This window comes from Camponotus vicinus, unplaced genomic scaffold (genome assembly GCF_025532165.1).
Source record: "Camponotus vicinus isolate PSW18456_S1 unplaced genomic scaffold, iyCamVici1.0 SCAF_6, whole genome shotgun sequence".
Taxonomy (NCBI): Eukaryota; Metazoa; Arthropoda; class Insecta; order Hymenoptera; family Formicidae; genus Camponotus; species Camponotus vicinus.
The window spans coordinates 14617099-14641831 of record NW_028141978.1 but is presented as its reverse complement, the minus strand read 5'-3'; the positions used below and the strand labels follow the sequence as shown (position 1 = coordinate 14641831).

The window sequence follows — 24733 nt, the reverse complement described above, 5'->3', positions numbered from 1 at the left end:
ATTGCCGGTCAAAAGTATCGCGTCGCTCATAGAAATAGGGAGGGGGAGAAATACTTTGACCCTTACTCCAATTTATGAAAGTGTCATTTTTGATCCCACTAATGTTGTTATAACGATGCACTTTGAGCATTTTGCTTCATGTATATTTGCAATAAATATATATTAAATTTAGAATATGTTAGATTATTGCAATAAATATATATTAGTACATTTAAATATATTAAATTATTGCAATAAATGTGCATTATAATATATATATTAAAGTAAATTATTTTGCAAATTTATTATTCCAGTCTTTATTTAGAAGAATTAAAGAAGACGTATGAATTTTTCTAGATTTTTTGATCATTTTTATTCTTTGAAAAACGCGTCGGACAAAAATGACCCCCCTATGAATTTTGAAGATACTAAAAATAATAATATGATGTAAAGTTAATGTGAACAAAAAAAAATACATATAAATATTACCAAATTATATTTTATTACTGTTATTTCTCAATATCGTGAAAATTAAAAATTATAATAAATAACGAAAACATTAAATTTTTGATTCTTCAAAATAACCTCCCTTTCAATATATACTCTTGTCGTGCTTCCTAACAGTTTTTTTTTTAAGCTGTTATTGATATTTGATTCCAGCATATTTGCAAATATTTCCACAGTTGTAGAGGGAAGAGAGATAATAAATTTACGTAACGTATATTGTTGATGTATAAAAACCATTTACAACTATATTATAAAAAGCATCGATAATTTAAATAGTATCAAAACAAATTTTATAATAATTGTATATTAACTAATTTTAGGAATCGAATAATAGATGATAAATACTTTTCACACACATATTCTATGAACATGAGCGATATAGCTAAGGAGAAAAAGTAAAAAACTTAATCGTTCTCATTTACGTGCATTTTCTATGTTTTTTTAGCAGTGATGCAATACTTTTGACCGGTACTGTAGCTGTTATTCCGCGCCCTGTCAACGCGACATTTGTCGGTGTCCGTAATTATTGGGAAACGTCAAACGATTATTTAACGTCATATATATCTCTTATTTCGCGACACCTAAAATTACCTTCCGCAATCTGTGTCACGTACCTTTCATCTCTGTAAAAGCGTATTTTTTACAGAAATTCCAGATTTTTTCAGATACAAATATTTTGCATATCTATATTATATGACTTGATGATTGTTGTGTATAAAAAAATTGATTAATTCTATTATGAAAGCTGTGGCAATTATATTGACAATAATATTAATATTAATCAGGATGTTTACTTCCTGAAAAAAACGGACAAATTCTCAAAAATTTCTTTTTTATCAAATAAAACCTCGAAGAACTTTCAAACAACTTTATTAAAACTCAGGAAATTTAAACAAAAATTTTTTTTTGATAATTTTCTTACTTCCAAACAGTGTATTGGCAATTTGCCAATTCGACAAGTTGTGAATTATATGTAATTTAAAATATATTATAAATGTATATTTATATAAATATATTATAAATACATATTTTGTTTATTTGATCAATATCTTATATCTTAATAAAAGATACTGTTATACATATCATTCGTTGCAATTAATGATGAGAAATGAAGACGTTATAAAAAATATTTATTTTATGAAAGCTATTTTTTTCAGTACACTTTCTAATTTAACATGTGAAACTTGAGTGATTCTTTATTTTTCCTTTATACAGGATATCTCGTGTTAAACAATCCAGCCGTATATCTTGAAAACTGAAACAGTAGACAGAAATGTTTTCAAAAAAATTTAGGGCGGAAAAGGATAGGAACATGAGTTTTGCCTCGAGTGTAGGCGCTAAAGCCATATACCTAATTTTTTTTAATAGGACTATCCTAATTTCCTACGTCTATATAAATCGATTCTTTGCAATACTACACGTAAGAAGTTATGAGGATAGGATAGCCAAAAAGTTGAATAATTTACGAGTATTTTATAATTTAACTTAAACTGACCTTCACATGGCTTTAGCATCTATACCTGAGGTCAAACTAATATTCGTATCTTTTTTTTTTCAAATCCTGTAAATTTTGTCCGAAACATTTTTTGTCTATCGGTCTCAGTTTTAGAGATATTCGGACTGTTTAACACGCATTCTATATATGAAAAGCATACGATGATAACTTATTTTGAGAAGTTACATCTGAAAATTCTGTAATCTTATCTGAAATGTTGGACAAAAATTCTTCAAAGACCAGAAAATTTTCAAGGAATTTTCTCTACTTGAGTATTGATTGAGTATAGAGAGACACTCTATATTAATTGTTGCACGCTTGTCATTTTGTTCGTTAGTATTATACGTAGTTCATGCAGTGCAGCATCATCGTAGTCGTACAGTCTTCAGGCGTGCTTGCGAATTTCATTACATACGATAGGACTTGTTAACATTTTTCCTCCGGCGGTTTTACGAAACAACTCAAATACGAAAGTTAGATTCTCAAAGTAACTTACCCAATTAAAACTTGCGCCAACTTTCTAATTCAGCCGGGAGTTACCGCGGCGTAACGATGAAAGTAACGGCGAAGAGGAGGATCCCCGTGGACCCTCCCTATCGAAACATCTATATTCCAAGTTTACTCTATGTATTTCGGTCTCTTAACATCCTTGCCCGATAAAAGCGCGCTTGAGCCACTCGGCAACGACTCGAGATTGACGCAAAAAATGGCGCCGTTGCCAGTTTATGAATTTATTTTCCCTCGGGACCGAGAGGAAACCCCTCTTAAATACAGGATCAAATAATTTTCTTAAACACGACTCTCACGCAAATAAAGATTGCGTATGGTTCGAGTAGAATGGAATTCAATACGAGACACATGTGAAAAATGTTTGTCTTAATTCTAATTTTATTTTCACTCTCCCTTTCTTTCTATTCTTTTCATCTATTTATTTTTCTGACAAGCGTCATATTAATATAATACGTTACGATTTTCTCGTTTTATCATTACGATATCCACGTGTTATTCAGAGAAAACTTGGGAAACGTGGCATGCTCAGGAATTTCTTTTATACCTGGAAAAATGAGTAATATTTTATGGAATTTTATCAAGGGAATTTTATCGGGAAGTCTCTTACAAAATTCTCTCTTTGATAATTTTGCTTTTATATTATAAGCAATTCGTAGTTCCCAGTGTGAATTATCCCAGTGTGTATGTTTAAAATATATATTTATGTTTTTTGTTTGTATATTCAATGTCTTGACAAAATATTGAACATGCGTTACATATTTTTATTGCAATTTTTAGTGATAAAAAAATGAAAATATTATGCAAATTTATCGAAAGCTGTTTAATTTTTCTTTCGGTACATTTGCAAATCTACTACTTAAAATTTAAGTGTCTCTGTGTTCTTTCTTCGTATGAATGAAAAACATCGGAAAACGCATGCAATGAAAAATCTTACTTCAAGAAATTGCAGTGGAAAATCTTTAGAATGTTTTCTGGAATTTTGAATAAAAATATCTCGAAAAAGATCGGACAATTTTTTTTATTAAGATTCGAGCAAACGCGAGATTATTCTCTGCTAAAAGCGATTCCAAACCTTCGGTAAACTAGTGCGGAATCGTGCCAATTTTCCGATCGTGATCGAGCGAAACCCGGCGTTACGTAAAACACATTCGATATCGGCGAATTTTGCTCCAATTTCCGCGAATCGCCGCGCGACCTCGAGCCATTTTTGCTACTGGAACGCCGCTGCGAATGTTGCTCGCTGTTGGTCTACGGGTCGCGGGGAATCCCGATGTGCACATGCAATGTGGCGGTCGGTCGACCCCCCTCTCGCGTACGCCCCCCCCCCCGCCCCCCCGGCCCGTCCCTCCGTCGCGATGGCGCGCTGCATCGGAGCTGCAGGCCGGTCCGTCGCGATGCTCGCGTTGCATCAGAGGCCCCATCAACCTTGGACTTGCTGCTGCTGCTGCTGGCTCACGAGGTTAGAACGACTACCCACCCGTAGTTCCTACGAGCGGAGGGGGCTCTCTCTCCCCTTCTCCCCCTCCCCCTCCCCCTCTTCTCATTGTATATAGGCACTTTGCTCCAGTGGCGACTAATTAACCCTTTAACCCAGTGCTGTTCATTCTTCTTTGACCGATGGAATGCCTTTGAGATTGGCAAAAATAATTATTGTTCGTTTTCCCTCCCTCCCTCTTTCTCCCTCTTCTACAGAAATATTATATATTAATTGATTTAAAATTAAATTAAAAGTTTATTTCTGCAATCGACATTTTTATTTAGCAACAAAGATTGTTTACTATTTATTCTGATATTATTTTTTTAAAGATGTAATAAATACAAATAGAAAAAAGTATGATAATAAATTTATATGTGAATATCATTAGTTTCATAAAATATAGAATTTTAAACATCGGAGAAATATACAAACATGTTTATTTCTTCCAAAAAACGGAGAAAAATTAGGGATATCTTTAGAAAAGTTTCTTGAGTCTCGGGTAATTTTTAAAAACATTTTCTCTTTAATAATTTTGCTTTTATATTGTAAGCAGTTGATGATCCAATTGAATTATAAGTATTTAAAATATATATATCTATCTCTATTTATATATTCAATGTTTTAACAAAATATTGAACTTGCAATTCATATTTTTTTATTGTAATTTTTAGTGAAAAATCAAAATGTTATACAAATGAAAATTATTTATCTTATAAAAGCTATTCAATTTTTTTTAAGGCATTTGTAAATGTAAATATGAAATTTAAATGATTTTGTTTTTTCTTCGTATAAATAAAAAAAAAATATTAGAGAATGATTAGAAAAAAAAAATATATTTTAGAAAATTGTACCAAAAAAACTTTAAAATATTCTCTTTCTGAAATTTTGAACAGAAATACCTGAAAGATCAGAAAATTTGTATATAATTTTATTTTTACATCATTTCATTTTCATTGAGCAGAAAGTGAGAGATTAATGTTGATTCACATCGGGTTCACTTTGATGCGACGAATTAGAAGCGTAAAAACACAGCCAACCCGTAAATAGATAGCGCAGGTAGTATACAGGGTGTTTCATTTTAATCGCCCCAGGCAAATATCTCGAAAAATATGGAAATTATGAAAAAATGTTTCGGACAAAAGTTGTATGGTTTCGAGGGGGCCATAAGATAGTAACATTGGTTTGACCTTGAACAGTCATTTGAAGGTCACATAAAGGTCACCTTAAATTTCTTAAATGGAACCTACTATTTGTCATTGCATATTCTTGTAGCTTATCTCTACAGCTTTCCAAAACACTATAATTAAGTACCTTTTCCTTAAGTACTTTTTGAGTTATGAGGCTTGAAATAATTTCTTAATTTTACATAAACCGTAAAATATCTCGTAAAATATTCATTTTTCGATTATCTTACCTTAATACTTTTACGTACAAAATAATGAGAGGAATCAATTGGTGTAAAGAAAACACATAATTGTTTCGAAAAAAAAAATGTAATTTGCAATTAACAATTACATTTTTTTTTTCGAAACAATTATGTGTTTTCTTTACACCAATTGATTCCTCTCATTATTTTGTACGTAAAAGTATTAAGGTAAGATAATCGAAAAATGAATATTTTACAAGATATTTTACGGTTTATGTAAAATTAAGAAATTATTTCAAGCCTCATAACTCAAAAAGTACTTAACGAAAAGATACTTAATTATAGTGTTTTGGAAAGCTCTCGAGATAAGCTACAAGAATGTGCAAAAATATATAGGGTGTTCCATTTAAAAAAATTGATGTGACCTTCACGTGACCTTCAAATGACTCTTCAAGGTCAAACCAATGGTACCATCTTATGACCCCCTCGAAGCCATACAACTTTTGTCCGAAACATTTTTTCATAATTTCCATATTTTTCGAGATATTTGCCTGGGGCGATTAAAATGAAACACCCTGTATATACCTCTGCGGAAACTTAATTAATCTCATTAAAAATACGCGGGCAATTTGTAACCATCTCCCGGCACGTGTAATTAGCCGAGGAACGACGCCACCTGACAAAAACTGATCGCGTCTCCAACATTCGGACATGTTAACACGTCCTGCGTGCATAATGCATAACTGTCATGCGATGCCCTCGCTCGTAAATCGCAGTAATAAACACGCACAATGCCAGGACGGCTCGGAGTAAACGCACGCTTAGAGAAGAGAGAGTGCGTTCGTTCTTATTTTCGCGTTCCTTTTCTCGCTACGACGTACAGCCGTGTCCATTTCTCACGGATTAAATGCTCCGCGACTCCGTTCGACGCGCATACTTGCGCATAATACGAGAACACAATATATGCCGAGAGTTCCCTCTTTCTCCCCCTTCCCTTTCCTTCCCTCGTTGGAGTCATTTTATTTCTACTTCATGGTAATTCGCCATCGAAGCGGCTTGAGCGACCTTTGTCCTCGTTCGAATTAATTTCGATATCAACGATATCGAATGATCCTACGAAATGATACAAATGATCCTTCGAAATCAATGGTACCAACGATATCAAATGATCCTATGAATGGGGATATGAAAAGTCAGCCCAATTGTTTATTTAATTGAACTTTCATAATTTTTTTAAGGATCCTTCTAGATTTTTTAACAGTATGAAAAGTTGTGGATTTTTAAGAATTTTTGAAGAATATTAGAAATTCCTTCTGGCATTTTACACATGTTTTTGAAGTTTGAACAGTATATCAGTATTTTTAAATTTTAGATATTTAACTTTTTTCAATACGAGTCTCTATATATAATGTGACATAAAACGACAGTGTGACATATTCTTCACGTAATTGTCTGAAATGAAAAAAAATCTAGTTTCATTTCGTAGGATATTTTTAAGATATTGATTCTAATTATAGGAGAAAGAATTTACAAATTATTACTTAATATTTTTCTCATCCTCAAGAAATGAAAAAATGTCAGTGAAATTAAAATATATAAGTTTAAAATGACACTATTTTGTTATTTTTCAATTTTTTCTAATGAAATTTGGTTCAGTATCCCAAAAATATCCTATGGAGTAAATCATAAAACTAAGTCGAATTTTTTTTTATTTCAGTCAATTACACGAAGAGCAACATGTTATACTTTCAAATTCGCGCAGAGGCTCGTATATCGAACAAGAAAAAGCTAAATATCAAAAAATGAGTTGATATCTAGAAATCGAAAAAAAAATATTTAGAACTTTTTTTTAAAGAATATTAAAAATTTATCTTACATTATGTCTATTGATGTTTAATAATCTCGATGTATTGTTTAAACATCAATAAAAACACGTAAAACACCAAAGGATCAATTTATATCGTATTCCTCAAAGAAAAAAGTTCTTAAAAAATCATCAATTTTTTATTGCTAGAACAAGTTGAATTAATTATTAAAAATGTTCTAATTGTAATTGGAAAATGTGCGTTGCGTTAAAAATGTTACGATGGGATGCATTATTTCTTTATTTTCCGCAGTAAACAAAACACCTCCACCATATAGCTATATTTTTTCCAACGGAATTTCTCGCGTTTGGGTGAAAAACTGTGAAACATACATAGCATCATGCAGCTACTGCGCCAACGTTATTCGTGCATGTGGCGTTGAAGGTCTTCTAAGATAAAGAGAGAGAGAGAACTAGTACAGTCGAGTGGCTCTACACGTGTCTTGTGTCATGAATATTTGTCTTTCGCATAAACTCCGCGAGATCAAACGGCTACCACGGTGGTCCAGAAATTGCATCACGTGCGCTGCGCCGCCCACGTCTAGAGATACGCGATGCAATTCCCGAGCTAGAGCTCGACTATTAGAGCTATTGAATCATCCAATAGTAGCATCTCCTGTCATTTTGTTGCCAATGTTGGAAAAACGCTAAACGCATAAGAATTCATCATTATTGTATGTTTAATGCATGGAAGTTCCTCTTCTCTCACCGCACTTACATGGCGATTAAGGACATGGTGTTGTAACCTTCGTTCATCATAGTCGAGTCGTAAATTAGCAAACATTGTGGAAAAGTAAAGTCCGTTCTATTAGGTAGATTAGATGATGACGCGAAAGGACGAGAGGGAAATTATGATGGCATCTTGATGGATATATAATTTGCGTTTAAGTTTTGAAATAAGGAAGATCGTGTTCTCCTTCGGCACCTCACATTTCCAGGGTTACGATATTCAGTGTTTAAATCTTGTAGAAGTATATTCCCTGAAAATTCCCTAGTCTAAGTATTTTTCCCTAATTCAAGTATTTTTGTTAGAAATTCCATGTAGTCGGAATATTTTAAAGATTTTTAGTGTAATTTTCTGAAATAAATTTTTCATTATATGCGTTTTTTTAACTTATACGAAGGAAAAACACAGAACCGCTCAAGTTCAAGTGCTAAAGAAAGAGAGAGAGAGAGATTTGCAAATATATTGAAAAAGAAACTGGATAGTAAAGTAAATATTTTAATAAATATTTTTGTTATTTTATCACTAAAAATTTCAATAAAAAAAATATGTACTGTATATTCAACATTTTGTTATATAAGACGTTGAATATAAACAGAGATGGCTATATATTATAAATTTCGTAAGATAAATATTTGTAAAACATTTTCATTTTTTTATCACAAAAAATTTCAATAAAAAGAATATACAGGGTGTCTGAAAACTTTTCGCGATCCCGAATAGTGAAGGTAGATTGGCTCAAATTAAGAAGGAAAGTCCTCTATTGTTTTGCGATATTCGCAATAATTAACGAAAAATTAATTAAAGAAGATCGGCCAATCTGCGTGAGTAGAAGCGTGCGGCGACGAGAGTCGTCCCATTGTAACTTTATACTAGGCGCGCGGCGAAGCGGTCAGTGGGGAAGGAGTGGTAAGTGAGACCCGAACTCACCACTCCTTCCCCACTCACCGCTCTCTCGCGCTTCTATTCACGCAGATTGGCCGATCTTCTTTAATTAATTTTTCGTTAACTACTGCGAATATCGCAAAATAGTATAGGACTTTCCTTCTTAATTTGAGCCAATCTACCTTCACACTTCAGGACTGCGAAAAGTTTTCAGACACCCTGTATACTGTGTATTCAACATTTTATTAGACGTTGAATATAAACAGAGATATATTTATAATATATTTTAAGCATATAGTTCACAGCTTGGCTTATTTATGAATTGCTCCCAATAAAAATGCATTATCAGAGAGAATTTTGGAAAAAATTCCCCGAATCCCAAATAAAATCCCAAGATATTGCCCTGATTTCTTCAGGTACAAGAAAAAAACTGAAAATTCAAGGTCTTCCATATTTTTCCAGAAAGTAGACATCAGAACATTTTGACATTAAACGTACTTTTAACATTTCACGTACCTTACTTTGAACATATTACGCGTACTTTATTAACGCGACGCGTGACGCGATCGGCGTAATTCAGGGTTGCACAATAACAACACGGTCGTCTCGTAAATTCCGGGCATCGTCTCGATAGGCGCGCGTTGTCTTCCCAGGAGGAAACGGAGGGTATTTTGATGTTTTGCAAAATCCACGAGATTAGCGCGTCGTATCGTTTGTCTTAATGTCAGATTCGCTGTACTGAATTCTCGAAATAGGGAGAAATTCTCCGCCAGCGAGCCAGACAATGAATACGTCACTTGATTTATCCCCAAGTCATCGCGAATACGCTTTACGAGCGCGATTCTCGTCGGTCTCGTCACGACGTGCAAATAATGCCCACGGTCGAGATAGCGGCTTTTAGCGCATTGACTGCCGCGCGAATTAATTTCGCAAGAGATTCATCAAAGACGCCACGTATGATGTATGCAACGCACTGTCGCGATAGATAAACGCGACATTATTTTTCGAAAACACGATGAGCTGATTAAAGTTGGGCAATGTATGAGAAAAATAATCCGAAAATTTAATTTCACCTAATTTTAGAATTGTATGAGGCATCAAGACTAGTCTTGATCTCAAAATTCGAGACAAAATCGAAATAAAATTTTTAATTAGTCATCAAGATAATATTACGATTGTGGATCTTATAATTATTGATATTAAAAAAATAAGTTAAAATATCTATATTTATAAATTAGATGAGAAAAATCACATGATATTATGTACAAATTTGAGACACACATTTTATTTAATAAATAAAAATGTTAATAAATTTAAAAACAAAATTAATACAGCCGGCAAAATAAACAACATAAAATTTTATAATTATTTAGCTACATAAAAAAAGACTCTTTTTGTATGACACATGTACGCAATTCTGTGTGTATATAAGCCGCATTTGCATTCTGATATCACTATACACAACTGCCTTTTCGTAAACACACACATATATTGTGTCTTGAGAAGTAAACAAACGAAAAATAATAATAATAATAATAATAATAATCTTATATATCTTATATAAATATAACTTATATAATTATATTTTAAAGATTATATTAAGTATTTTAAATAATATATTAATTAAAATATAACATTTATAATATTGTAAAAAATGTAAAATATTTAAAATAATTATTATTAGAAATTATGGATAAAATCGAGATAAAATAAGGTTCTTGCTAAAAAGATTCACTCAAGACGAGGATGAAGATCAAAGTTCGAAAATGTTCAATACCAATGCAATATTCTGACGAGTATTATCTCTTCTCGAGTCTTGTGCAACCCTATTTAATTTGCATCATTGAAGTTAATCGTGAGCTCTGTAAATTTGTAACAAAGACCGTATATATCTGTTACATGTGCGGGCTTTATCCAGGTTCAGCGGATGACAGCGAAATTTAATGCCTCTGTTTAGTAGTGCTGGGTAGGATATAACGTTTTTAGAATATGTGGCGTCGTTTCGTTGTCAACCGCGAAGAAGTAGAGCTTCCCGCGAAATCGTTCGCGGATATGCCATCGCGAAAATACGTGCACGTTGCAGATATGTACGTGTATACGTGTATCTGCAGCGAAAATAAATTCTCCGCCGTGGAATTCGCCGTCGCTTTTGGCTCCAATGGGAGAGATTTCTGGAGGCGTTCCAAAAACTTTTAAAAACGACGACCCTGAGCGCGGGCCGTGACTCATGGAACCGTTGATGATCGCGAAACTCTCGGCGACAACAACCGCGACTGAATGATGTTATTCGCGATTTCTGAAAATGTGACGTACAAGAGGAGAGCGACCGTTTCTCTTCTTCGTTCACGTTGAAAATTACTACGTTACCGTAAATAACACAGGTCTACAAAAAATAGGGTCATGATTGTTGTTGGGCAGCTGGGGGTCATTTCCGAAGTAATTTTCTGCGTAGAATCCGAATCCGAGATCAAAATTGGCCCATCACGTCAGGATTTTGAGATATTTGAGGTTATATACTCGAAAAATGGCTTTTTGGGCTACTTTTGAGGTTATGTACAGGACGCACAAAATTTTTTAGCTCTTTTCTTCTAATTGCATCATTTAGTACTACTTTTTCCCTTCAAAATGAGCTGTCGAATGGTCATCTACGATTTTTCCTTGCAAAGTTACGGCCATTTTAAGATGACATAATGAATTCCAAACCCTGCGCCGTTATAGCCCAACAACCTCATGAGCATTCACATTAAACCTGTAAACTTTGAACTATAAACCCGAAAACCTGGACTGAAAACTGTATATATGGGTTTGATGGAGAATCTGAAATCAGATTCCAGATCAGCGATCCCAAAAATCCATGTTTTCAGTTCTCAATTCAAATTTGAGCGAAATTAAAATTTTTGTCCACCATATTGGATCCGCCATCTTGAATTTTCAAAATCTGATTTCAGATTCTCCATCAAACCCATATATACAGTTTTCAGTCCAGGTTTTCGGGTTTATAGTTCAAAGTTTACAAGTTTAATGTGAATGCTCATGAGGTTGTTGGGCTATAACGGCGCAGGGTTTGGAATTCATCATGTCATCTTAAAATGGCCGTAACTTTGCAAGGAAAAATCGTAGATGACCATTCGACAGCTCATTTTGAAGGGAAAGAGTAGTACTAAATGATGCAATTAGAAGAAAAGAGCTAAAAAATTTTGTGCGTCCTGTACATAACCTCAAAAATAGCCCAAAAAGCCATTTTTCGAGTATATAACCTCAAATATCTCAAAATCCTGACTTGATGGGCCAATTCTGACCTCGGATTCGGATTCTACGTAGAAAATTACTTCGGAAATGACCCCCAGCTGCCCAACAACAAAATCTTGTAGACCTGTGTAATTTATGCGTCGCACCATGACGTAATCTCGATACGCATACGCGGTGTTGCTATTGTTTGGATCAATAATTTAATCGTCGACCGCTGAGATGCGATGAGGGAAAAAAATGTTTTCGAATTATTCGTCGCAAAATTAAATATTACGTCAGCATGCACGTACATTGTGAGCCTCTGACAATGAACCGCGTAACGATGAATCTTTTATTTACGCGCGCGAATCCCTTATTGTTCACGACAGCTGCTCGCAGTAAGAATTACATGCGAGGAGTCGTAAACCTGCGGTACTTTATCCGATTCTGCATCCCCGATGCAGATCTCGGAGAGACTGGTGTGAGAACGTCGCGAGAGGTAAAGTGCCAACAAATCGTTCGGCGGATTCGAATGGTCGCGCTATTGCGAAATACGAGATGATCGAGATCGTGATTCACCTTTTTGCCGAGTGAACAACGTAATAATTATCGTGCGCGACACGATTTAATCTCATTTCCTCTCCGAGCCAAACAATCTTCTTTATTTCAATATTTATCTACGTTTGAAAAATTTTTCGCACTTTTTTCAACTTACCTCTTAAGCGCAAAATTTAACTACAGCCATCAAATCGCGTGATTTATTTTAGAATGAGAGCACGGGCTATAACTCGCTCGTTATAAATAATACATATTGCTCTAAAATAAAATAATTGCAAAAATATAAAATATAATATAAAATAATTGCGAAAATATAAAATATAAAAATATAAAATAAAATAATTGCAAAGATATAAAATTGCGATGTAACAAAGTACAATAACTCTAGAATCAACTAAAAGTTGAAATATAGGTCGAAATTCATAATCCATTCTTATTTCAAGATCGTTTTGTATCTCAAGTAATGCCTTAAGATTATACTTAAGACGATCTTAAATATAAAGACGGACTATGAATACTGGCCATAAATGTACAATTTGCTTGATCAAATTTTTACACTTCTTTCAACTTAACTCTAATTAATTTAATTATATCTTTCCAATCCTGTAAGGCTTATTTTATTTGGAATAAGCGCAGGATATACTTCGCTCATTATAAATAATACATATTGTATCTTGAAATGGAATAATAGCAAATATATAAAGATGTAACAAGGTACAATAGCTCTGGAATCAACTAGTTATAAGTTGAGATATAGAATACAATTTGCCTGATAAATGATGTTATCTTTTGATTTCTAAAACAGAATAATTGCAAACAAGTTGCGATATAACATAAAAAGAATAATGATTCTATAAATATCTTTATCGCTGAATTAAAGTCGATCGTGATTCATCTTTCTCGCGAGTGCCATGAATAGTAGAACAATTATTATGTGATGTAGCAAATCACTTTTTTCAATCCCAATTGATATACATATGTACTCTTCATTTTATTCTTATAATTCGAAAACTTTTAAACGATTAAATTCCAAAGCAAAAAATTTAACTCAGGATATTCTAGGACTTCCTGAAAAATATTGAAAATTCTCAGATTTTTTTTATCTAAAAATATCAGGGAATTCTAATGGAATTATACATATGTAAATGAAATTATAATGGAATGAATTTTTTCTCGGAACTCGAGGAAAAAATTTTTTTTAATTCTCTGATAATTTTGCTCTTATATTGTAATATTGTAATCCGTCGATAAAAATCAAATTATGAATTATGTGTGTTTTTAAAATATATATTATAAATGTATATTTTATTGTAACTTTTAGTGATAAAAAATGAAAATGTTATACAAGCAAAAAATGTTTATATTATAAAAGTTATAAGTTTTTTCTCTGTTCTCTTTGTATATGTGAAAGGTATTAAAAAACACATACAAAAAACTTATTTTAAAAAGTTGTAGCAAAAAATCTTTAAAATAGTTTCTCTTTACTTTGAATTTTAAACAAAAATATCTTGAAAATTGAGGAATTTTTGGAGAATTTTTTTACAAGATTTGTGAACACACATCCTAATTAATTATTTATTCGCGGTTCTGGAATCTTGTTTAATGCAATCGAATTACACTTTGAAATAAAGTAATTGCATGAGACCGCAATATAATGGAGTTATATTGCTATATCGTCGTCAAAACGTTTGAAATGAATTCGTCTTTCAGTTGCGAGGGTTGCAAGGGGTTCTTCAAGAGGACCGTGCGTAAGGATCTGTCGTATGCCTGTCGCGAGGAGAAATCCTGCATCATCGACAAGCGACAGAGAAACCGCTGTCAATACTGCCGGTACCAGAAGTGCCTGGCGATGGGGATGAAGAGAGAGGCGGTGCAGGAGGAACGTCAACGCACCAAGGAGCGGGATCAGAGCGAGGTGGAAAGTACGAGTAATCTGCACGCGGACATGCCAATCGACCGCATCCTCGAAGCGGAGAAACGAGTCGAGTGTAAGATGGAGCATCTAGGAAATTATGAGGTGATTATTCACGGAGGAAACAAAGTGGAAGTTTAGAAACTGTAATAATAATAAATTGTGTATTTTCGCGTGCGTTTAGATGTATGTATTTGTATGTGTCAGTGTGTGTGTGTGTGTGTGTGTGTGTGTGTGTGTGTGTGTGTGATAGTGTGTGTCATAAAAGGATTGTGATTAATTGCATTGCGTCTACATTAATTTTGTATAGGATAAAAAAACGATAATATTCAGGGAAAATGCCCCATTTCTCTCTCTCTGCTAAGATATAATGAGCTTATTAATAAATGTTATTGAGGCTAGATAGATGACAGTACATAAAGAACCGAAATTGCTGTGAATGCGATTTTACATTAAAAAAAAATTACAAAATCATAATTTTTAAAATTACAAAATTATAATTTTTAAATGAAAAAAATTGTAAAATTTGTTGGTAAATAATTTTAATCATTTTTTATTTCATAAAAAAGTAATTGTCATTATGTTTATGTTTATATTCTCGCTGTATTTCTAAAGATATAACTTATAAAATATAACTAGTAACAGCCTCTTAAAACAAATGTTTTTTTTCTATTCGATATGTATGAGGAGATATATTTTCCTTTAAAATGCAAAAATATTCCACATTAAACATCCACATAATATGCCCTGGTTCTATTATAACATTTTTTTATTATGGATTTTTTATGACGGATTATGAACAAAATGAAAAGAAAAACTACAAGAATAGAGTGAAGAAGCATTGCTGAAAGCAATGGCAAAGGTCAAGACATTACAAAGAGTAGATATCAATTTCCTCTTATTTTTTTTTAAGAAATATAAGAAGATGCACAGATTCTTGTAAAAATTCAATCAATCTTTCTATCGAGTTAACTTATGGATTTTTACATTTCGTTGAATTTTATAATTAAAGAAATTATTCTTATTGATCATAATTATCTAAAGCCCGAAGTCCGGAGGAAAACGTCCTTTTTCAGTATTTTCAAAAAATTGATCTCATAATTTCTTCAATTAATATAAATACTTTATAAAATATTTCAATTAATTAAAAATTGATACAATTATTAATTGTAATAGTCAATTAATTGTACTAATCAATCTTTGTAAATTTCAACTACCTATAAAATGTGTTCATTATAGGTGTATTTTATATTAATTTAAACAAAAATGTGATGCATATTACACCGTTTTACTCTAATTAAAATTAATATAATTAATATATATAAACATATTGCTAGGTTTTATATATAAATTGCAAAATATTATAACGTAAAGTAATATTTTGCTAATGCAACTAATAATTATATCGAGATTTTCATAAAAATCGAAGAATAGCTTTATACTATTACAATACTACTATTATTATTATTATTATTATTACTATTACTATTACTATTACTACTACTACTACTACTACTACTACTACCATTACTATTACTACTACTACTATTACTACTACTACTACTCCTACTACTATTACTACTACTATTACTGCTACTACTATCACTACTACTACTACTACTACTATTATTACTCCTACTACTATCATTACTACTTATTACTAGTACTATTACTACTACTACTAGTACTACTACTATTACTCCTACTACTATCATTACTATTTATTACTATTACTACTAATACTACTACTATTACTACTATTACTGATTTATCCTGAAACTGCGGTCTGCTTTTTTTTGACCAAACGCTCGTTCCACTAATCCGGCATCTTTTATAATGCGCAGAATGCAGTCTCGCACATTTGCAACGCCACCAACAAACAACTGTTCCAGCTGGTGACATGGGCGAAGCACATCCCGCACTTTACATCGTTGCCAGTGGCGGATCAAATACTTCTGCTCAAGGCTGGCTGGAACGAATTACTAATAGCCGCCTTCTCCTATCGTTCCATCGAGGTGAAGGACAGCATCGTTCTGGCAACGGGCACCACGGTGCATCGAAATTCGGCGCAACAGGCGGGCTTAATCACGATATTCGATCGTGTGCTTTCAGAACTAGTGTCGAAGATGCGCGAGATGAAAATGGACAGGACCGAACTCGGATGCCTTAGGTGAGTGGCAAGAGTAATCCTCAAGGAATCAAGAAGAATCTTCAATGAATCTTTAGAAATCTTAGTGATTCCTTTTACACGAAATTCTACGCGAAAATTGAATACTTATCAATATTCGTATATCTTGCTCGGGTCATTTCTTCTCCCTTGATTCTAAGACATTCCGTGATCTTTGACCATGATTTTTTTACCACAATGATAACACAGATCTACAAGGTTTTGTTGTTGGGCAGCTGGGGGTCATTTCCGAAGTAATTTTCTGCGTAGAATCCGAGGTCAGAATTGGCCCATCACGTCAGGATTTTGAGATATTTGAGATTATATACTCGAAAAATGGCTTTTTGGGCTACTTTTGAGGTTATGTACAGGACGCACAAAATTTTTTAGCTCTTTTCTTCTAATTGCATCATTTAGTACTACTCTTTCCCTTCAAAATGAGCTGTCGAATGGTCATCTACGATCTTTCCTTGCAAAGTTACGGCCATTTTAAGATGACATGATGAATTCCAAACCCTGCGCCGTTATAGCCCAACAATCTCATGAGCATTCACATTAAACCTGTAAACTTTGAACTATAAACCCGAAAACCTGGACTGAAAACTGTATATATGGGTTTGATGGAGAATCTGAAATCAGATTTTGAAAATTCAAGATGGCGGATCCAATATGGTGGACAAAAATTTTAATTTCGCTCAAATTTGAACTGAGAACTGAAAACATGGATTTTTGGGGTCGCTGATCTGGAATCTGATTTCAGATTCTCTATCAAACCCATATATACAGTTTTCAGTCCAGGTTTTCGGGTTTATAGTTCAAAGTTTACAGGTTTAATGTGAATGCTCATGAGGTTGTTGGGCTATAACGGCGCAGGGTTTGGAATTCATCATGTCATCTTAAAATGGCCGTAACTTTGCAAGGAAAAATCGTAGATGACCATTCGACAGCTCATTTTGAAGGGAAAGAGTAGTACTAAATGATGCAATTAGAAGAAAAGAGCTAAAAAATTTTGTGCGTCCTGTACATAACCTCAAAAGTAGCCCAAAAAGCCATTTTTCGAGTATATAACCTCAAATATCTTAAAATCCTGACGTGACGGGCCAATTCTGACCTCGGATTCGGATTCTACGCAGAAAACTACTTCGGAAATGACCCCCAGCTGCCCAACAACAATCATGACCCCGTTTTTTGTAGACCTGTGTAATTAATTGAATTATAATCAAATGTATCATCGCTAAAATTTTGTCGGTGTGTGTAACAGATCCATTATTCTCTTCAATCCCGATGTACGAGGTCTCAAGTCCATTCAGGAAGTTAGCATGCTGCGCGAGAAGATTTATGCCGCTCTGGAGGAATACACCCGCGTATCTTGCCCGGACGACCCCGGCAGGTTCGCCAAACTGCTGCTTCGCCTGCCATCCATCCGTTCGATCGGTCTCAAGTGCCTGGAGCACCTGTTCTTTTACAAGCTCCTCGGCGAGGAGCGAGCAGTCGAAGATTTCCTCAAGGAGATGCTGGAGTCATCATCGGATTCTTAGGAGCAGAAGGTGTGCCGCGTCTTGGGGCACACCGATCTGTGAAAGGAAAACCAAGAGGAAAAAGACGACGAAAGAGAGAATAGGAGTCCGCATTCGAGTCGAGTTTCTCATTCGAGATGCTAGACAATTTCTCTATTGTGACGTCTCTCCCGCGCCACAATATAGATTATCGCGCGTCGAGCGAGATGGAATTTACTTACTTCTCTTCACCGCTATCCCTGCCACCTCCTTTCCCTCTTCCTCCTCATCCTGTTATTTATGTTTTTGTTAAAGCTTAACGACTCTCATGTCCAGCGTAAGGAGGCAGTCTTTATTGATCGATTTATGGAAATATCATTGACATCATGCCCACGTAATTTGTATTGACACGTCGATTTGACGATAGACAGTTACTGTAATATACTTTAGGCTTTTGAGAAGGTGTCAATTAGTTTACATTTAATTTATCTAACCGGTTAAATTCAATAGCATATGAAGATCGGTTATATCTTGCAAGTGTGATCAATAAAAAATTTAGTCTGATATTTGATGGATAAATCAATCAATGTTTTGATTGGTGTTAATTTACAAAAAGCGGTAGATAAATAGAATTTTATTATTTTATATATACATAAATATATGTATAGTAAACAACAATCGCTGCCTCTTTAATCTGTGACATGTGTCGTGCCATTATCCGAAAATCGTATTTCCATGCGATATTTCGTGCCGACGATCGATCCTTGTTTCGGACAGATATCGCGTCTTCGTCGGACTGCACTTTTCACACAAGTTCCTAGAATGATTGTTTTTTTTTCTTTTCTATTTTTGCACTTTGTTACATCTTGGGTTCTTTTTCTTTTTTTAATTCTTTCTCTCTCTTTCTTTCCATAAAATCGCGCCCAATAAATTGTTTTGACAATTCTGATTTTCGGGAAGCTTGATGAAGACGCGATCTGTGCTTGCGAGTTCTCGGACACCTTTACATTCCAACTCTGCCTCGATTCGGATCGTTACTTTAAAAGAGCCACTATTTGCATATAGATATATATACATACACTTGCATCAGTGCGCGAGTTTAATGATAATTTATTGTTTTGTATTTTAGCATATAGGGAAAAAATGAACTTACTAATTCATTATTAATTATATTAAATACGCATTATGTAGCTCCCTTCGCCCTTTTTTTATATAGCATGTGTCCGTGACGAAATATTGAAACTGCAATAACTGCTAATATCGGGGCGTGCGAACGAATTTTTGCTTTCAAGGTGTTAGGGTTTCCGTTTATCTCTCTGTTTCTTTCGATAGAATGCACGCTCGATATATATATATATATATATATATATATTATAATATGTATATATATACATACTCGGATCTTTTTCGTTAACTTTCTCTTAAGCAGATTTTTAATTTTAATGTGACAAATTCATATTATTTTATACTTTACAATGCTGGAATGCTGTCTTCTGTGTCTCGTACAAATTCGACATGGCAGCAAATAGTAGAGTTAGAACATTTTCTTTTTTTTTTTTCATAGTTTACACTGGCAGTGAGATTTGTTTTTTTCTGGAAAATATGTTTAAATTCAACATATTTGTACGAAAGCAGATAAAAACGAAAATGCAAGATCTTTTGAAGAACCCCTTCGAAGACAAAGTTTCTTGCGAGATGTATAATTATATTATAAATCTAGTGTATGCGATAAGGATTAACTGATCGTGGACAGAATGAAGAACCCTACTCTCGTTGTTAGTAATTTACAGAATCGCGTACCATATGATGCGAGCTGATGAATACGGATTTGTAAAATATACAAAGCAAGAAACAAGTATTTGCTCAGTCGTTTATTTTCTAAATTTATATATTAAAATATGTATAAAAATGTGTATAAAACGTATATATATATATATTTTTCTCGAGACAGTTAACTATTGATTACACTATCTGTTAACTATTTCTATTTGAAAAATCAGATTAACATAATTTACGTGATAGTCAGATTTTAATAGTTTTATGTCGACATTATGTTGACTCGGTTTTTCGTTTGGAAAAATTTTTAGATGTGTTATATTGTATAATAATGTTTTTATTCATTTAATAAATATGTAAAAGTTTTTATAATATAAACTTTATATATATATATGTATCCATATTTTTAATGAATTTATGAAGTTTGACAATTATGTACAATTAAATATAATGTAACACAATTATGTTGTAAAATAATCAGAGATGTAATGTTATTTTTTTATTTTAACTAAAAACGTAGAATATATATTGTTTCATTTCACGAATATTGTACAAATACTTGATACTTTTCGGATTTCTTCAGCTCAAATCATTGATACAATTTACTCTACTATTTTAGAAATATAGTAAGGGAATGATCATACTTACTTCAATAATATAAATTATGATAATATTATTGTATATTATTAAACATATTTCTATTTTTGCGTGAATGCCTACGATTGTTAGTTGTTGGTTATTGTTATCTACTTGATGAGAGTTTTTAATGTTATGCGTACCGTGAAAAAAACAAACACAATTATTAAATTCGTAATTTTTTTTATAACATACTGGAGTTACTATTCATTTCAGATGCCTGTTTTTTTTTGTTTAGTATTTTTGAGCAATCAGGAGAGGCGAAGAGTTACGTATTAATGCGGACGCAGGAGCAATATGTATAAATTGATTTAATTTCCCAATATATGCGTAGTAATTCGAGTCATTTTGATTTATTAAGTAGGAGCGCACACATATTAAAGAGCGAGAGATTCTATACATTATATATATATATATATATATATATACATATATATATATATATATATACACACATATATATACATATATGTACACATATATTGCCAATTTATTATTTGATTGTACAATTGTTATTTCAACACGTTACTTTTCTTGACACAAAGCACCTGACCAAAATTACCTCTGAACAATCGCGCGACTAGCGATCACCTCTTCAAATTCCTCACAAAATATAAAACGCTGTAAGTGACCATTAGGATTGGTGGGCGCGAATGCTACCTGTGAATGAAGTTTCATATGAAATATATAAATGTTAAAAGAACGGAAATATCTATAACATATATATAAATAATATATGAATATATATAAACACCGAATTCTTTCACAAATACAAATACGACAACCTCAGTAGTGATCAGGAAAAAGAAAAGAGCTAACAAAGGTAGAAAGCGACACAGATTAATGAACTATGTCCTGCGATCAGATACATACATTTATATAAGGTAAGAGGATTTAAAAGAGTGATCTTTGGAATGCCGTGTGATTACGTCTACTAAAGCATAAATAACACATTGAGCTTCTTGCGCGTGAAGCATCGTATTCGGGGTTACTGGGTCATGTGTGTGTGTGCGTGTGTGTGTATACCGGAAGTATATACTTTTAATATTAAATAAACTTAAATATGCTTTTGCCATACTTCTTTGAAGTATCATTGAAATGGTACGATGCTCAAATTGTGTGTAATGTAATACAGTCTTACCTATAGTAACACACACACAGTGAATCCTATATAGAGCGGAGAGAATCGGGTGCGCTGTATAAAACTTTTTCTGTATAGCAATCGATATGATTTTAATTTTGTATCTATATATTGTACCTCTCTTGCTTTTATCTCTTTTGTACTTATGCGAACCCGCTGGGTATTATTGGTAATTATTTCTTGTGTTGCATGCCGTTTTCTTTTTTCTCTTCCGACATAACAACACTTCAAGAGAAAATATAATATATCTGACTAACATACATTTGTATGCAAAATCCTCCTTCTAATATATGATAAAGTATCATTTATCATTTCAGTATTTGGAACAAATGTGTGTGTGTGTGTGTATGTGCGTGAAAGAGAAAGAGAGAAAGAGAGACGGTGCATCTTTTTGTAGCGTACCGAAACCCTTTTACGCACCCATTCTACATAGATCAGTACAAATAAGTTTAATAATAATAATGATAATAGTAATAATTAACGATAATAATGATAATAGTAATAATAATACCGATAACCAATTAATAATATACTGTTTATTCTTATCGAGCGCGTAAGGTGTACCCAACTTAACAAATAGTAGCAGGTGTGTCCTACTAAATACCGTACCTTTAAAAAGAGCTAAACTGTAAGCTAGTATGTTACATCTATGTATAAACGTCGTACAATATTTACGTATATGGGCAATCTCTAATTAAGAAGATTAATAAGTTAACACTTGTATGACTGCCATTATTGATCAAATATTATTTCGGAATATTATCACATAAGTCGGATACTTCGAAATTTTATTTTTCTTCTTGATTCGCGCGCAGGGAGAAGAAAAAAAAAACATACATTTATATACGGCATACACGTTCGTTTATAATTTTGGATTAATAATTATACGAAATTAGAAATTATACGAGTGAAAAAAAAAGTGTTTAAATATTTAAACGATACTGTGTAGAATTCAGATTGCAAAGCTGATTGGAGATATTCGTGAACTAATTGTATATGTCGATAAATGTTGAATGTAACATTCCATTCTACGGATAATCATTAATCGGCGAACACACACATACATACACATGAATGCCTATTCGACATCGCTTCATTTCTTCATATATCACGATGAAGTCTACAATTGCTCTATCTCATAAATTTTCTAAGTACCGTGATTTTCTCAATTTTCTTTTAGTGGGACGAGATGTGTTGAGCGATATACTCTGTTGCAAATCGATATTAATTTATTTCACTGGCTTTAATAATCAACGACACGATATATGGTTGTGCTCCGTAGATAGCAAAGCAATATAATTAATTATACATTTATGTATATAAACATACACACACACACACACACACACACACACACACATATATATATATATATATATATATATATATATATATATATATATATATACAGGATGTAACTGAAAAAGCGCCCACGGAGCAAATAGCGTTATTCCTGATTAAAAATCGAGTCGAAAAATCCTGAACCATTTTTTTCTATAATGCTTAATAAAGCAGTAATTATTGAGTAAAGTTGCGCCAATAAGCACCGACCTTTAGCCTCCTTGTCGAAATTTTTTTGAAGGAAACGCTTTTGATGAAAGAAATATGATTTTTAATGCAAATTAAAGTTTTTCGCATTATTACAACGCATAAGAATATTGCACGATAGCGGCTGAACATAGCGCCGAAACAGCGGAGCGCTCACGCCCACTACCAGGCGCGCGGCTCACTGACGTGCGCCCGTTTAAAGGTCGGTGCTTATTGGCGCAAGTTTACTCAATAATTACAGTTTTATTAAGCATTATAGAAAAAAATGGTTCAGGACTTTTCGACTCGATTTTTAATCAGGAATAACGCTATTTGCTCCGTGGGCGCTTTTTCAGTTACATCCTGTATATTGTATATATACAGGGTGGTCCATTTTAATCCATCCAGTCGAATATCTCGAAAACCAAGCCCGGGAGAGAAAAATGTTTCAGACAAAAGTTATTTGGTTTCGAGGGGGCCATAAGATGGTACTATTGGTTTGATCTTGAAGAGTCATTTGAAGGTCACCTCAATTTTTTTAAATGGCACTCCCTATTTTTTATTACATATTCTTGTAGCTGACCTCGAGAGTTTTCGAAAACACTATAATTAAGTACCTTTTCGTTAAGTACTTTTTGAGTTATGAGACTTGAAATAATTTCTTAATTTTACATAAACCGTAAAATATCTTGTAAAATATTCATTTTTCGATTATCTTACCTTAATACTTTTACGTACAAAATAATGAGAGGAATCAATTGGTGTAAAGAAAACACATAGTTGTTTTGAAGAAAAAATATGTAATTTGCAATTAACAATTCCATATTTTCTCTTAAAAACAACTATGTTTTTTCTTTACACCAATGGATTCCTCTCATTATTTTGTACATAAAAGTATTAAGGTAAGATATTCGAAAAATGAATATTTTATTAGATATTTTACGGTTTATGTAAAATTAAGAAATTATTTCAAGCCTCATAACTTAAAAGTACTTAACAAAAAGGTACTTAATTATAATGTTTTGGAAAGCTCTTGAGATAAGCTATAAGAATGTGCAAAAATATATAGGGTGTTCCGTTTAAAAAAATTGAAGTGACCTTCACGTGACCTTCAAATGACTCTTCAAGGTCAAACCAATGGTACCATCTTATGGCCCCCTCGAAACCGAACAACTTTTGTCTGAAACATTTTTCTCTCCCGGGCTTGGTTTTCGAGATATTCGACTGGATGGATTAAAATAGGCCACCCTGTATTTATATATGTATATGTATGTATGTATGTATGTATGTATGTATGTATGTATGTATGTATGTATGATGGATGGATGGATGTATGTATGTATGTATGTACATCTCCCTCAAGAGTTTATCTTTTTAAGCTGTAAGTTATACATTTCGTTTATAATGTTATAGTGGGACATTTTGTTTCGCGCATCCATTGTAGATTATAAAAAGAATTTGTCTCTACACACATACTTATGCTAT

General features: G+C 33.0%; 1 protein-coding gene across 12 annotated transcripts in view; it reads left to right on the top strand.

Annotated features, from left to right (window-relative positions):
• Usp (retinoid X receptor ultraspiracle) overlaps positions 1 to 21979 on the top strand; it is a 104538-nt gene extending 82559 nt beyond the window's left edge. For 11 of the 12 annotated variants that reach the window (XM_083101800.1, XM_083101788.1, XM_083101793.1 and 8 more), the window contains 3 exons: positions 14304 to 14610; positions 16350 to 16675; positions 17934 to 21979. In XM_083101800.1, coding sequence (XP_082957926.1) covers positions 14304 to 14610; positions 16350 to 16675; positions 17934 to 18210 — 910 coding nt within the window. In that variant the 3' untranslated portion in view covers positions 18211 to 21979. The remainder of the gene's footprint in view (positions 1 to 14303; positions 14611 to 16349; positions 16676 to 17933) is intronic. The other variant, XM_083101799.1, reaches the window with a different exon arrangement.
• Positions 21980 to 24733: the final 2754 nt, after the last annotated feature.